The sequence below is a fragment of the Chrysemys picta genome, chromosome 2, assembly GCF_011386835.1.
Source record: "Chrysemys picta bellii isolate R12L10 chromosome 2, ASM1138683v2, whole genome shotgun sequence".
NCBI classification, from domain to species: domain Eukaryota; kingdom Metazoa; phylum Chordata; order Testudines; family Emydidae; genus Chrysemys; species Chrysemys picta.
In genome coordinates, this window is record NC_088792.1 from 33,920,412 (window position 1) to 33,936,625 (window position 16,214).

Sequence of the window (16,214 nt, forward strand, 5' to 3'; positions counted from 1 at the left end):
CTGGCTATACACCAGTTCCATAACTTTACTGTGTTGGCACAAAGAGAAGGGAATCTTGACCGCCCTTCACGACTGATGTAGAACACGCAGGCCACACTATCTGTAATGACCTTGAGAGATGTGCCCCGGATTAATGGAAGGAAGGGGATAATAGGGTTCCTGACAGCTCTCAGGGTAGGTGACCGGGAAGATGTACTCTCCATGGTAGATGGGAGATTCCTGGGCAGAGATCTGGGAATTAATAGGAATCCTTAACATACTCCAGTAGAGGTGCAGATAGTGAAGATTCAGGTCATTGTCTACCCTCTGCAACAGCTAATGGAGAGGTAGTATGCACTGGGGAAAGATATGGTTTTGGTGATCCAGTAGATCTTGGCACTAACAAGTGCTCCATATATCCATTAGCAGTGGGGACTCCAGTTCTTCAGAAACAAAAAGACCCCTGAAGTATCCCAATTCTTGCGGTACCGAATGTACCCGATTCGAAGTCAAGTAAGGCTCCACAACAGTCAGGGTTAGTACCAATACTGACTGCTTCAGCAGTATCTGTCTCGAAGATGGGGTCGGTACTCAGGGCACTCATTGCCTTGGAGGCACATTTCTAACAGAAGGTGCCAATACTGAAGACACTGAATTTCTGGCAGACCGGAGCAGAAGACTGGGATATTGGTTTGGGTACAGAGGTCGGTGTTACCAGCCTTCTGGAGTCAGAGATGGTACCTGCTTCTGAGAAGCAGTGTCTCTCAGGTTCTCTTCTGAGGACATGATCCATCAGCACCAAGGCACGCTTAGTGACATGACTCTTAGCGGAACTTGAAGGCTTTGATGAGCTTCCAGTACTAGAACTGCTTGGTGCTTTAAATGTACCTACTTCGGGACCGGCGGTGTCCTGGGATGACAGAGATTTCTTCAAAGGCGGCTTTCTGGTGGGAGACAACTTCTTTTTCTTGAAGCACCGTGAGTATATCTGGCCTTATCCCACAAAGATCTCGGTGATCAAGGTACAGAGGATGCACTAAATGTAGTCAAAAACAAGTATACGGGGGATCTTCTGAGCCAGAGTCCAAAGCTGGTTTCAGAGCTAGCTCAGAGCCAAATTTTTGGGAAATTTAATTTCTCTTTCTGGATTTGCTCATAAAAGTAGTACAGATCTTACACATGGAGGGCATAGGGGTGTCCCCTAAACAGCAGAGGCACCAAGAATGACTGTTGCTAATTGGGATGAACTTCCAGCAAGAAAGGCAGCACTCGAAGGCCGGAAACATGGCATAACAAACAACAACAATCCTTAAGGAAGGCCTCTTAAAAAAAAAAAAAAAAAAAAAAAAAGTGGGTGGGGAGGGACAGGGTGTCCAATTGGAAAACCCCTAACAGTGGAAAAGGGAGCTATCCTATTAATAGTGACAATTAACTAATTGGACTAAACTAATTACAGTAAGCTACAATAAAGGTGAACGCCAAGAAAAACTGGAAATTAGCATACTAAAGATTCCATCTTAGGCCGCTGAGGAGGAACTGAGGGGGGTTATCCCGCGCAGCTCAATATATGCTCAGCATGAGGCATAAAGATGTCTGGAGCACACAGGCAGGCCAAACAAGCACTGCTACCACAAATCTCTAATCAAAGGAAAATGGGGCACATGAACACCTGAAGTGGCGCGCCCATAGGTACACTATTTGAAGAAGTTCTTAATTTAGCAAGGTCACGCAGCCTACCCTTTCCATACTGACAGCCAGATACATGTCCCAGACAAAACAACGGAACCAACAAAGCCCCCAGTTCCAATGAGACTACTTGTGCACATAAATTATCTTGCTAATTAAGTATTTATATATTACATTTTATATATTAACTTATATGGCAAGTTTAAAAAGTTAAATTAGAAACCTTAACACAGCTAAGTTTTCATTTGTTTATGTTGCACAATTTTACTCCCCTTATTTTAAGTAGGACTCCAGCCTTTATGGTTTTATATTGTTATACACTGGATTTGCATAAATAAAAGTTATAAAGTAAGATTACATTGCATTTTTGTAGAAGTCTTACCTTCATTTATTTTGGATATATCTACACTAGAATTATTAAGCTGCAGGGTGGCTTGAAGAGCAGGCAACAGCTGTCGAAGAAGATTTGGGTCCTGCAGTAATGGAGGAATTGGTGATTGTGGGACAGGTGAGACAGGGACTGTGGAAGTAGCAGGTGCAGAAGTTGGATTCAGTCCAGAAGCAGAAGATGTCGAAGGAGTTGTGCAAGAATGGGATACAGACTTGTCCACAGATGCAGACTCTGAACAGAAGACAAATATTAATTTAGTTTTTCCTTCCCAATAAAGTGCATTATTACAGTTCCTCACTAGTACACTACTCACATTAAATATGAAGGATTCACTTCTTTCTTACTGCCTCACACAAGGATTACTAAGCACAGAAGTGTGTGTCCGGGAAACTGAAAGCCCTTATGACATACTGTTATTGGGACTTATTTTACTGCAGCTTAGTATAAAAAAGGAATAGAAATCTCATTTTCAGAACCTGCAATGTTTTAGGTGTAACACAGCAAAATACGTTACCATGAATTCCATTATTATAATGGCTTCCAATTTCTTACTGGAAAGAATCATTATGAAAGTTGACAGTGATATGACTGAGGCACACTGAGCGTACTTTTCATGAAGCAAGATTTTTACCTTTATTGCTATGAAACTTCATTTACTTGCTAAGTTTTAATTTCATTATGCACTTAATCCAGTTTATTGCAGGTCTGCCCTTGACTGCTGGACATTTTCTTTTTAGAAAGTATAGGTATATTATACAAACACTACTAAGAACTCCATGGACTTGAGAAAAAGATGGGATGACGTGTCAAATTTTGGGTTACAAATCAAGACCTTCACTACAGAACAGAATACAAGCAGCTAAAAAACAAAGATAGGATCTGCCAAATGGGATACGAACAAGAGTTTATACAGTGTGGTAACCTGTCTCTGATAGTGAGCAATACCAGATGTGTCAGAAAAAGCTGTCAGAATCCTCATAATAGTAGCTATAGAACAGGGGTAGGCAACCTGCGGCACACAAGCTGATTTTCAGTGGCACTCACACTGCCTGGGTCCCGGCCACCGTCCGGGGGGTGGGGGGGGTGGGGGGGGGGGGGAAGGGCTCTGCATTTTAATTTAATTTTAAATGAAGCTTCTTAAACATTTTAAAAACCTTATTTACTTTACATACAAAACAATTGTTTAGTTATATATTATAAACTTATAGAAAGAGACCTTCTAAAAACGTTAAAATGTATTACTGGCACGCAAAACCTTAAATTAGAGTGAATAAATGAAGACTCGGCACACCACTTCTGAAAGGTTGCCGACCCCTGCTATAGAATGATGTGCCAGCAGAGAAAGTTTCTTCTCTGTTTCTGTTTAGAGTTTGGCTTATGTCCTGAAGCATCATCAGGACTTGCATCCTTTATATTTTTCATTTAATTTAATCCAAGTATCAATGCTTATTATCCATATAGATGTCTACTCCTTTTTGGAATCCTACTAAACTCTTGAACTCAAATTTTATTCTGTGGCAATGAGTTCCACAGAATATGCATGTTAAAAATAGTATTTTCTTTAACCAATCTTGCTTTCATTTTACATTAATGCCCCTTAATTCTTGTATTTTGAGAAGAAGTGAAGAAGAGCACTCCCATTTATTATTGCTAAACCATTAATTATTTTCTAGACCTCTATAACATTTTTTTGTTTAGGAAAAGAGCAGTCCATCCAGTCAATCTTAGTTCAGCAAGAACTGACTTTAGTTACTCAATTGATTAATGAGCAATGTTAACAGGTTTCAGAATAAGGAAGTCCCATCTAGCTCATCTCAGAACAGTGGTTGTAACATGACACATGGAGAACAGGGAAATGAACCTTCTCATCCACTGCTCTTTACCTTTGCCACCAAAGAAAACTATGTTACAGTTCCTAAAGTTGTGTGATCTATGCAGCATGAGAGGTACTTTTCACAATGTCATTGCCCAGAAGAGTTTGCAAAGTGTTTTCACATGCAACAAATGGACCTTAAAAGCAGAGCATAGACTGGAGGAGGAAAGAGTGGTCACAGGATTATTATACAACCACCTAATAACAGGTGCACAGCATAGCTGATCATTTATTATCCCTTCCATTTAAACAGCAAGTCCTTATTACAGGTTTTGCTCATAAAAATACTATGCATAAAACATTAGTATTCAAAGTAAACAGTACATTAAAATAAATAATTTGCAGGAAAGGCACATCATGTGCAAAATAAGAACCCAACTATAGTAAATGTACTTTTACAAAAATGTAAAGTTATGACTAAAACCTCAAAAATATCGTACAGACAAGTAACATCTGAAGTTACTTGCAACAGACAAAGCAAGGACATGTATATGGTTATGTACATAAACTACCTACTGTTCTGAGAGCTTTACAAAAAATAGATAACAATGATAGTTAAAGGGGAAAAAACAGTAAATTCAACTACCAGGACCAGTTTCAAGTAATGTTTAGATTTTTAAGTGTCATTTTAGTTGTTTGCTCTTAAAACAAACCACAGTTCAATACTATTCAATGCAAACATACAAAGATACTGAACTCCAGGAAACCTGTAAAGATATTTTGGTTTATTTGAACTCATTTGGATAAACATGTCAATAGAACTACAATAATTCATACAATCCTATTAGGTTCTTCAGTCAAAAATGAATGTCAGTGGAGCCAGCACTTGACTAACATCTCTGACACTGTTCTAAAAATAGTAGAGATTATAAAAATATGTTTTATATATTTTATATATATATATAAAAGCTATACTTAAAAGCTAAACAACCCATTTTAAATATCAAAGAACTCAAAATTACACTTTTAAAATTAAATATTGCTTTAGTTAACATGCATTACTGCTGCTGCATCATATCTTCTCTGCACATAAGAACAGCCATCACGGATCAGACGAATGGTTCATCTAGCACAGTATACTGTCTTGCAATAGGGGCCAACGCCAGGTGCTTCGGACAGAATAAACAGAAATCCATTGAGTGATCCATGCCATCGTCCACTCCCAGCTTCTGGCAGTCAGAGGCTAGAAACACCCAGAGCATTGGGTTGCATCCCTGACCATCTTGGCTAATAGTCACTGATAGACCTATCCTCCACAAACTTATCTAATTCTTTTTTGAACCCAGTTATACTTTTGCCCTTCACAACATCCCCTGGCAACAAGTTCAACAGGCTTACTGTACACTGTGTGAAGTACTTCCTTTTGTTTGTTTTAAACCTGCTGCCTATTAATATCATTGGGTGACTCCTGGTTCTTGTGTTATTTATTCCTTCACATCCTTATTCACTTTCTCTACACCACTCATGATTTAATAGATCTCTATTATCTCCCCCCTTTAGTCATCTCTTTTCCAAGCTGAACAATCTCAATCTCTCCTCCTGCAGAACCTGCTCCATACTTCTAATAATTTTTTGTTACCCTTCTCTGTATCTTTTCTAATTCTAATACATCTTTTTTGAGATGGGGTGGCCAGAACTACACACAGTATTCAAGGTGTGAGCATACATGGATTTATGTAGTGGCATTATGACAGTCTGTCTTATTATCTATCCTTTTGCTATTGGCTCCTAACATTGTTAGCTTTTTTGACTGGGACTGCTCATAGTTCTCTGAAAACATATGCTCACTCTAAAACTCCATGATCTCTTCCTTGAGTGGTAATAGCTAATTTAGATCCCATCATTTTGTATGGATAGTTAGGATCAGGTTTTCCAATATGCATTACTTTGCACTTTTCAAGACTGAATCTCATTTGCCATTTTGTTGTCCAGGCACCCAGTTTTGAGAGATCCCTTTTACTGCTCGTGGAATTCTGAGCCAGATGCACACGTGCAGAAAACATGTCCCTCTGCAGATTTCTTTTACTTCCGTGCAGAAAAGTGATAGGGTAGCAACGGGAAGCTGTGGGGTGTGCGTGTGTAGTTTGAGGGGCACTTGCCTCTGGGGGGGCAGGCACACAGGGTCACCTGCCACTGTCCACTCCTCATTTCTGCGAGCGCAGAGCTGCCTAGCTGAAAGACGGTGCCGCTTGGCTCCGCAGACTTTGCAGTTGGACTTCACCTCCTAGGTCCTAGTGCCAATTCTACTCCCCTACTTTGTGCTGGAAGCTATCCTGTTTTCTGTACAACAGTGACTGCTCATGGTGGGGCTGGGCAAGCGGGGGCTTGGGGAGAGAGGCAACAGGGAAGGAAGGAGGTGGGGCAGGGGAATTGGGGGAAAGGAAGAGGGCAGCGGGCAGGAGCCCAGCATGTGGCACCCCCTCAGCAGCAGCTCCCCCATTAAGCAAGCCCATCAACCCCCCACCCCAATGAGCCCCACCTTCCCTGCACCTGGACCACCCTGATGAGCCCCCAAGACACCCACCCCACTGAGCTCCAACTGCACCCGGACTCCCACCCCAATGAGCCCCACTCTCCTGCACCCAGACCCCCCCACTGAACCCCCACACCCACAAGCTCCAACCACCTTCACCTGGACCCCCCTGCAGAGGCCAATTGCCCCTGAACCTGGAACCTTCCAACAAGCCCCTGTGCATCCAGATCTTCCACTGAGCCACCAGATTGCCCAACATGGAACCCTCTTAACCCACATCTGGATCCCCACACACTTAAACCCTCTACACTTGGATCCTGCTCGGCTGATGCTGCTCGGCTGAGCCTGGTGTGCCTGGCGCAGAGGGCCCCAGCGTGCTTCAGGGGCAGGCCCAGACCTTGCACTGTGTGAGGGTCAGGTGCAGCCTGGGGGGGCCTGCAGGGTTATCTCCAACCTTCATGCAGTCAGTGGCCTGTGTTCCTCACTGCCCCTTTGGAGCCTCCACATTTAAGACAATTAAACTTTGCAGAATTTTAAAATATTATGCAAAGAAATTTCATTTTTTTTGGCACAGAATTACCTCAAGAGTAATCCTTTGTAACTCTTCACAGTCAGCTTTGGACTTAACTATCTTGAGTAATTTTGTATTGTTTGCAAATTTTTCCACCTCCCTGTTTACCCATTTTACCAGATGGTTTATGAATATGTTGAACTACACTGGTCCCAGTACAGATTTGTGAGGGACCCTGCCATTTATCTCTCTCCACCAAGAAAACTGAACATTTATTCCTACCCTTTGTTTCCTATCTTTTAAATAGTTACTAATCCGTGAGAAAACCCTTCCTTCTTACCCCATCGCTGCCTACTTTGCTTAAGGGCCTTTGGTGAGGGGTCTAGGCAAAGACTTTCTGAAAGTCCAAGTACACTATATTCACAGGATCACCCGTGTACACATGATTGTTGACCCTCCTCAGAGAATTCTAATGGATTGGTGAGGCATGATTTCCCTTTACAGCAACCATGTTGACTAATCCCCAACAATTGTGTTAATTTGTGTGTCCGATAATTCTGTTCTTTACTATAGTTTCAACCAAGTTGCCTGGTACTGAAGTTAGGCTTACTGGCCTTCAACTGCCAGGATTGCCTCAGGAGTCTTTTTAATAATTGGTGTCACATTACCTATCCTGCAGTCATCTGGAACAGAAGCTGATTTAAATATCACTTAGTAACTGTGCAATTTCATATTTCAGTTCCTTCAGAACTCTTGGGTGAATACCATCAGGTCCTGGTGACATGTAACTGTTTACATTTATCAATTTGTTCCAAAACCACCTCTATTGACACCTCAATCTGGGACAGTTCCTCAAATTTGTCACCTAAAAAGAATGGCTCAGGCAAGGGAATCTCCCATATATCCTCTGCAGAAAAGACTGATGCAAAGTATTCATTTAGCTTCTCCACAATGGCCTTATCTTTCTTGAGTGCTCTTTTAGCACCTCTGTTTGTCGAGTGGCCTTACTCATTGTTTGGCAGGCTTCCTGCTTCTAATGTACTTAAAACTCTTGTTCATTTGTGTGTCTTTTGCTAGTTGCATATTTACGTGCCACATGCACTAAAGATTCATCCCTTCATGCTTCAACCACCATTCCAGAGGACATGCGTCCATGCTGACGACTGGTTCTACTCGGTAATGATCCAACGTAGTGCAGGCCGATGCATATTCATTTTCATTGTCTGAGTCAGATGCCATCAGCAGAAGGCTGATTTTCTTTTTTGGTGTTTCGGGTTCTGTAGTTTCCGCATCGGAGTGTTGCTCTTTTAAGATTTCTGAAAGCATGCGGCATACTTCATCCCTCTCAGATTTTGGAAGGCACTTCAGATTCGTAAACTTTGGGTCGAGTGCTGTAGCTATCTTTAGAAAACTCACATTGGTACCTTTTGTGTTTTGTCAAATCTGCAGTGAAAGCGTTCTTAAAACTAAAATGTGCTGGGTCATCATCTGAGACTGCTATAACATGAAATATATGGCAGAATGGGGGTAAAACAGAACAGGAGACACACTTCTCCCCCAAGGAGTTCAGTCACAATTTAATTAATGCATTAATTTTTTAATGAGCATCATCAGCACGGAAGCATGTCCTCTGGAATGGTGGCCGAAACATGAAGGGGCATATGAACGTTTAGCATCTGTGGCACATAAATACCCTGCAATGCTGGCTACAAAAGTGCCATGCAAATGCCTGTTCTTATTTTCTGGAAACATTGTCAGTAAGAAGAGGGCAGCATTATCTCCTGTAAATGGAAACAAACTTGTCTTAGCGATTGGCTGAACAAAAAGTAGGACTGAATGGACGTGTAGGCTCTGAAGTTTTACATTGTTTTGTTTTTGAGTGCAGTTATGCAACAACAAAAAAATCTACATTTGTAAGTTGCACTTTCACGATAAAGAGATTGCATTACTGTACTTGTATGAGGTGAACTGAAAAATACTATTTCTTTTGTTTATAATTTTTAGGGTAAATATTTGTAATAAAAAATAACACTGATTTCAATTACAACACAATACAATATATATGAAAATGTAGAAAAATATCTACAATATTTAATACATTTCAATTGGTTTTATATTGTTTAACAGTGCGATTAAAACTATGATTAATTGCAATTTTTTAAAATCGTGATTAATTTTTGAGTTAACTGCAAAAAATTGACAGCCCTACAAAAACGTTTAAATGCTTTGATCAGGCTATTCTCCTCCATCAGAGTTTACAGTCTGAAGTCAATGGAACTTGTGCTCCTAAGTCACTATGGTACTTTTGAAACTCCCACCTGTAGGCCCCTAAATATGGGATTGAGAGCTTAACTTTAGATTTTTTTTTTTAATGCCAGCCTTTGTATAAAAATTCTTATTAACTTTGCTAGTGTATTGAAAGTCTAAATAATTTCCCACTGTTAATACTGAAACAGTTCTACTTTGAAGTGACACAGATTTCATACCACTTATGAGAAAAATTAATGAACAATTTTAGCCACTGATTCAGCAGGCATGCTTAACTTCAAGTACATGAGAAGTTCCATGTCAATGTGAATAGCAGTATGAATAAAGTTATGTACCTACTTAACTATTTTGCCTCCCTATTTTGTAATATTTAGTCTTTTGCTCACAGCAGGTTTTATTTCCTTTATTAAAAAGAGATGCCATTTTTAAAATGTTACTACAATAGGGTATCTATAAATTAAAATTTGGTGCGCTAAAGTTCCAATAGCACAAATTTACAAATTAGTTTCACAAAACTTGCTTTAAATGGGACTTTTATTGCATTTAAATTAGTCTACCCTGTTATTTGAGAGCTTTTACATTTATTACTTTAAACTTTTTCTCCCTCTCTGGGCCCAGACGGGATTTATAACTAAAGCACATGATCTCAAAAGGTAGATAAAGCCAACAAATACTTCCAATAAAACAAACCCTCTGAAATATTTCCAAAATAGTTTTTATGATATATTACATTTATAAGATACATGATGGCATAATATGGTATAAAAGTTTAGCATGCACTCTTTTCAGATTATATGCATAACTCATTTGCCGTTTCACCACTCATGGAGTTACACAACCACACCAAACTCTTCATGATAAACACTTATTCCACACTATCATCATGTATTCCCTGTTTTTATGTATAATTTTTTTTAAAAAGTATTCACTTTTTGAGATCTCTTTTTTGACTTACTGCTGTATTGTGAAGTGACTGGACTACTCTGGTCTTGCCAGTAGAGGGGAGTATGCTTTACAATATTTAAATAAAATTATATGCATGTACATAGAGCACAAAGAACCATAATTTCCCCTTATTCTTCAGCACTAGCTTATGCTTATGTTTAGCACTAGCAATATCACAGTTAAGACACACAACTTGTTTATGAATGTAAAGACTTTGATTTAACTAGACGGCTTTTGGTAAAATTTCCTAGAATATGAAATACTTAAAATATTGCCCTAAGATTATATCATAAATATGTCTCTCACAAGGGAATGTTGAGTTCTCCATCTCTCAGCAAGAACATAGTTGAAGAAAAACTTGGGGTAGTCAAGTGACATGGATTCCATATGAGGCAGTTATCAGAGAAGTTGAAAATGCTTTTGCAGTAAGATTAGCCGTCTGATTGCATCAGGTAGTCAAAAAATGCACTTCATTTAGCAGCCCATATACTAATGTTCTTAATTATTTTCAATATTCATCCAACAGCAGAAACTAGGATTCCCTGATAAAATTTCTGTGTGATTAATTACCAGTTCCCTAGCCATTTGCTAGGATTCAATTGGGTGTTTAGAACTATATAAAATCCTTTAAAAAAAAAAAAACGAACAGGAGTACTTGTGGCACCTTAGAGACTAACAAATTTATTAGAGCATAAGCTTTCGTGGACTACAGCCCACTTCTTCGGATGCATATAGAATCCTTTGAATCTGCTACAGTAGCATGAGAACACAGAGTTGAAATTATATCTACATTTGGGTTGAACTGAACATGTCTGGAAGAGGTAAGTCCTCAGGTCTGCTAAGAATTTTCATCAACTGATCCTTCTTCATCGCTGTTAACTTAATGTTATCTTCAGAACCAATGCTATCTAGAGGAGTGATGCAAACACATGGCTTTTTGTAAAGTGAACTACCCACATGTACATCAAGTTTTAACTCTTAGATACAGTCTTTCATTAAGCCACCATACATGTCCAAACCTAAGACTAGAGAAACAAACGGAAAAGAATGCAAATTTGATCCTGTAAAAGAACAAATTTTCTCTTTAAAAACGTTGGCATATTAAAACTATAAGGACAGTCTCAGAAGCTTGGGAGAAGTATTGGTTAAGATGGTGAAATGACTGAGGAGCTTTGCAGATCTCTTTACGGCTGATACAAGTTTGTGCTCAAGTGAAACACACAAGACTTTTTAACCTTCTTAAGCAAGATTAAAATAAAGTAAGTAGTCCTTTAGGCACAATCCTCATGAAAGTACCTTGTCCCATGGAAGAGCTATCACTTATTGTGAAAATGTAAATTAGAACTAAGAGCAGAATTGCTTTTCCATTATATTAACTCTATTGAATTTATGTAAATTAGTTTTTAACATTAGTAATCCCCCAGATCTGTGAGAGATGTACTGCTAATGTACGCATCAGAACTTTCCTCTCTGATCATGCTTCCATTGAGACACTGGCTTTCAGTAACCACTTAAATATTTCCTGAATTAGTCAAACTAAGCACATTAGGGATCACTTTTTTGGGCCATAGAGAGATTTCAGTTTTGTTTTTTTGTTTAAAGACTACTGAAAGACCAAGTACTTTTAGTTGTGATATTTTCCTTAGAACAATGTGAAAAAACAAAAAGCTAATGTAGCTAATGTCAATAGCCTAGAAAGTTATCAAGCAACTAAAAACAAGATGTCTGTTCCAGTTTAACATATACAGTAACTCCTCACTTAACGTTGTAGTTATGTTCCTGAAAAATGCGACTTTAAGCAAAACGATATTAAGTGAATCCAATTTCCTCATAAGAATTAATGTAAATGGGGGAGTTAGGTTCCAGGGAAATTTTTTTTTTTTTTGCCAGACAAAAGACTATATACACACACACAGTATAAGTTTTAAACAAACAATTTAATACTGTACACAGCAATGATGATTGTGAAGTCAGAGGATGAAAGAGGGTGGGATATTTCCCAGGGAATGCCCTACTGCTAAATGATGAAATAGCACTCGGCTGAGCCCCCGAGGGTTAACTCGTTGTTAATGTAGCCTCACACTCTACAAGGCAGCACAAATGGAGAGAGGGGAGACAGCATGGCAGACCGAGAGAGAGGAGAGAGAGAGAGAGGCGCGCATTTCCCCTTTAAGTACACTGACCCCACTCTTAAGTACATAGCTTGCTGATTAACTTAACAAGGCAGACACAGAGCTGCTGCCAGGAAGCTCCCTCCCTGTTGTGTGTCCCTGCTGCTCTATGGAAGATGGGGTAACCAGGGTGCAGGAGCAGGGGGGGAGGAGGACACCCTCATATTCGCCCCCTTCTCCTCCCCCGCCCCCCGCACAGCAAGCAGGAGGCTCCCAGGAACAGCTCCAAGACAGAGGGCAGGAGCAGCACATGGCAGTGGGGGGAGGGACAGCTGAACTGCCAGCAATTAATAGCCTGCTGGGGTGGCTGCTGCACAGGGAACTTAGGGGAGTGGGGAGCTGATGGGGGGCTGCCGGTCCACCCTGGTTCCAAGCCCCCACCAGCTAGCTGCAACGGGCTGCTCCTCCTGCAAGCAGTGGACAAAGCAGGCAGCTGCCAAACAACTTAGAAAGGAGCATTGCACAACTTTAAACGAGCATGTTCCCTAATTGATCAGCAACATAACAACGAAACAATGTTAACTAGGATGACTTTAAGTGAGGAGTTACTGTAGTTAGCAAACAATGGAAAAGTTACAGGAATTTATTTATATGCAAGCTGTAATATAAGGAAGGAAAGAAGCAAGCAGAGTAAATAAAAGACTGGCAAAATTAGGGAAAATATTTTTAATATAGTGAGTTAAATTATTCATGAAGTGTTATGAAGAATTTCTTTAAACAGTACCTAGACCAGACTGCAGCAGAGAAAAAATTTTTAGGCTTTAAGGCTTGTCTACACAGCACCAGCAAAGTGCACTGGAGGGGTGTGATTTGTAAAGTACATTAATTGCTCCATGTAGACCCCGCTGGTGTGCTCAAAAAAGGTACCTTATTTGCATTAACATAATCCTGTGGGTGCCTTTTTAGAGGGCACCAGCAGGGTCATGGTCAGTTAGAATGCAGAACAATAGCGTGGTTTACAAATCACCCTCCTCTGAGAAGATACAATAGTTGGAATCTGACTGACCAGTGATAATATCTGTTTGACAATAGTAAAGAAGTCTACATTAAGTTAGGTAGTCTTCTTAGGGCACGTCTTCACTACCCGCCGGATCAGCGGGTAGCAATCGATCTATTGGGGATCGACTTATCGCGTCTAGTGAAGACGTGATAAAAATCGATCCCCGATGGCTCTGCCGTCGACTCCGGAAATTCACCGCGGCAAGAGGCAGAAGCGGAGTTGACGACTGCGCAGCTGCGGTCAACTCGCCGCCGTCCTCACAGCCAGGTAAGTCGACCTAAAATATGCAACTTCAGCTACGCTATTCACGTAGCTGAAGTTGCGTATCTTAGGTTGACACCCCCTCCCCCCCGTAGTGTAGACCTAGCCTTAATGACAAGTGTATACATCACAAAAGGTACCATCATAATAGGCCCCTTGTTGAAAATCTCAAAAACAGGTCTAAGAACTGAAATGACATGCATATTAACATTTGCCCCAGCAATACCTTTCAAGGTCAGTGGTGAAACATTAAGCAAGGCATTCTAGAGAAGCTTTTTGTCTATTATTTGTGCAGTGTGTGAACAGAAGACTTCACTGACCAACATTAATAGCATGGAGACTGTACATTCAAACTGCTGTTAATAACTGAGTTATGAGCCAGAAAGACTGTGTTCCCTATGCCACGTTAAGTCCCTCCATAGTCTTCCCCCCCCCCCCGGGGGCTCTGGAGTGGGCAGAGAAACAGGAACTGGGTTGTTGTAGTGGTTTCTTTAACTCTATTCCTAGGGGAATTTGTGTGTCTGTCTTGTTACAGACATACTTGCTCACAAGTATTTTGAAATAAATTACCGAAATAATTTCAACCGACAAGATTATAGAGTGTTATTTTGACAAATAAAATCTGTAGAATTTTGCAGAATTTTAAAATATTGTGTGCAGAATGTTTAATTTTTTTGGTGCAGAATTCCCACACGAGTAATACTGTCCTCACATTCCCCCAGACACCTTGTTCATCTCATCTACCTATTATGTCTGGTCTTTGAGAATAAGCTCTTTGGGGAAAGGGACTGTGATTAAACAAGTTTTTATCGGGCCTAACACAGTGGGGCTCTGACCTGAGAAGGTCTCCAAGTGCTATCAAAACAAAACATTCAACAGCAGCAACAGCTGGAGATACTCCACGCAAGATACCAGGACATTTCATAAACAGAGCTGGCCAACTACAACCCTGGTTATTACTGGGATATACCAGTTGTGCTCTGATTCTCTGAAGTAGTTTATTTAGTTTTTATTGTGTACAATTACTGATTCAATGATTCCTAGCACTGACAAACTCTTATTTTGACAATAAAGAAGACAAGACATGAAAAGTAAACCATCAGTACTAGGTAGATGAGTCTGAAAATATTTGAAGAACTCTGCAACACTCTCTCTAGTGTAATATTTCTAACTTTGTGGGAATGAAGTAATAATAAGAACAGCCCTTCAAAGAGAGACTTAAACTGAAAATATCAACCATAGAAGATGATGCAATGGAACGGTCAGTAGGAATGCAACAGCTAACTGCTCCAGAAGGTAGAACGTATATCAAATAAGAAAGAAGAGAGTTGGAGAGAAGCCCATCTGTCACTGATCAACTGCTTTAATCTGTATCAACACCAAAACCAACATCATAATATTCCTGTGACCAACACACTAAGTGGTACAGAAAGCTTGGAAACAAATTACTGCCTATAGATAGAAGCGCTGAAAGAGAAGTATCCCATACAGACACACTGTTAGGATAAAAAAAGTATGGCAGCATTCATTCACATAACAATTAGAAATGGGAAAATAGGTAACACAACCTACATATAGAACAGCCAAAATGTAGGAAAAGCAACCCCCCCACTTTCTCTGAATAAATAGCCATCACAGAGAGCACAGAAGCTGCAGATTCTGACTGTAGCACTCAAACCAAAGAATAGAGGTCAAATAGTTCTTCAGGAACTCTCCACTACTGCAAGTTTTTAATGAAAGGTTTTAATGGCAGGAAATGTACAAAGGATCAGTGAACAAAACACAAGTTTAAGTCTAGCAAAGCAAAGCAAACTATTTTCAGATTCCAGAAGAGTAAATAAAAGAATGACTGACTGATCTGGAAGTTTGATAAAATTAAATCCAGTATTTTACATTTGTATGATGCCTTTAATCCCAAAGCATTTTACAAACTGTGTGTATATATTTGTAAAGTGCTTTAGGATTAAAGGTGTCATATAAATGTAAAATAATGTATTTAATTTTACCAACAACAATTATCTATTGATCTAATAATAAGCACTCACCTCTGGGACATGAGTAAAGGCAAACAAATCATCCAACATCATATAGGATTGCGGAAGACTACTCCCCCCGCCCCGCTTTTTTTTTCTTTTTTTAAACACAGTAGGTAATTCTATGTATCTTTGACCTTGTATGCATCTTTGGCCAAAAAGTTCCATGGAACTAATGTCCAAAGAAAACAGACAGCAATATTGTGTGGGTCTTCTGAATGAGCCTCTACACACCATAAACTGCATGGAATTTTGTTTATATACCTGAGAAATATTAATGGTTGGGTTAATTTAGCTATAATTCAATCTTGTGTGTGAGTGTGAGTGTGAGTGAGAGAGAAACATCAGGCTTGAATCAATAAGCTCTCTCATCTCTTCCCTTATTCTACAAATAGCTAGTTATGAACTTGAATACTTTCTTCAGCGCAATTTTGATCTGTTTTCTGTTTGAAACCCAGGAAGAGTAATTTTTGCTCACAATATAGTCTCATAGGAAAAATAAGGTTAGATTATCAACAAAATTAGCTAGAATTATGACAAGTAGTACTGGATTTACTTGCTAGCATTCAGTCTAAATTTCTGAGTGGAAGGCCCTTTGATTGGGGAATTGAATATGATGCTAT

General features: G+C 39.7%; 1 protein-coding gene across 4 annotated transcripts in view; it reads right to left on the bottom strand.

Moving 5' to 3' along the window:
• WAC (WW domain containing adaptor with coiled-coil) overlaps positions 1-16,214 on the bottom strand; it is a 106,351-nt gene that overhangs the window by 25,065 nt on the left and 65,072 nt on the right. For all 4 annotated transcript variants that reach the window (XM_024101010.3, XM_065582913.1, XM_042858247.2 and 1 more), the window contains one exon: positions 2,048-2,287. In XM_024101010.3, the coding sequence (XP_023956778.2) occupies positions 2,048-2,287 (240 nt within the window). The remainder of the gene's footprint in view (positions 1-2,047; positions 2,288-16,214) is intronic.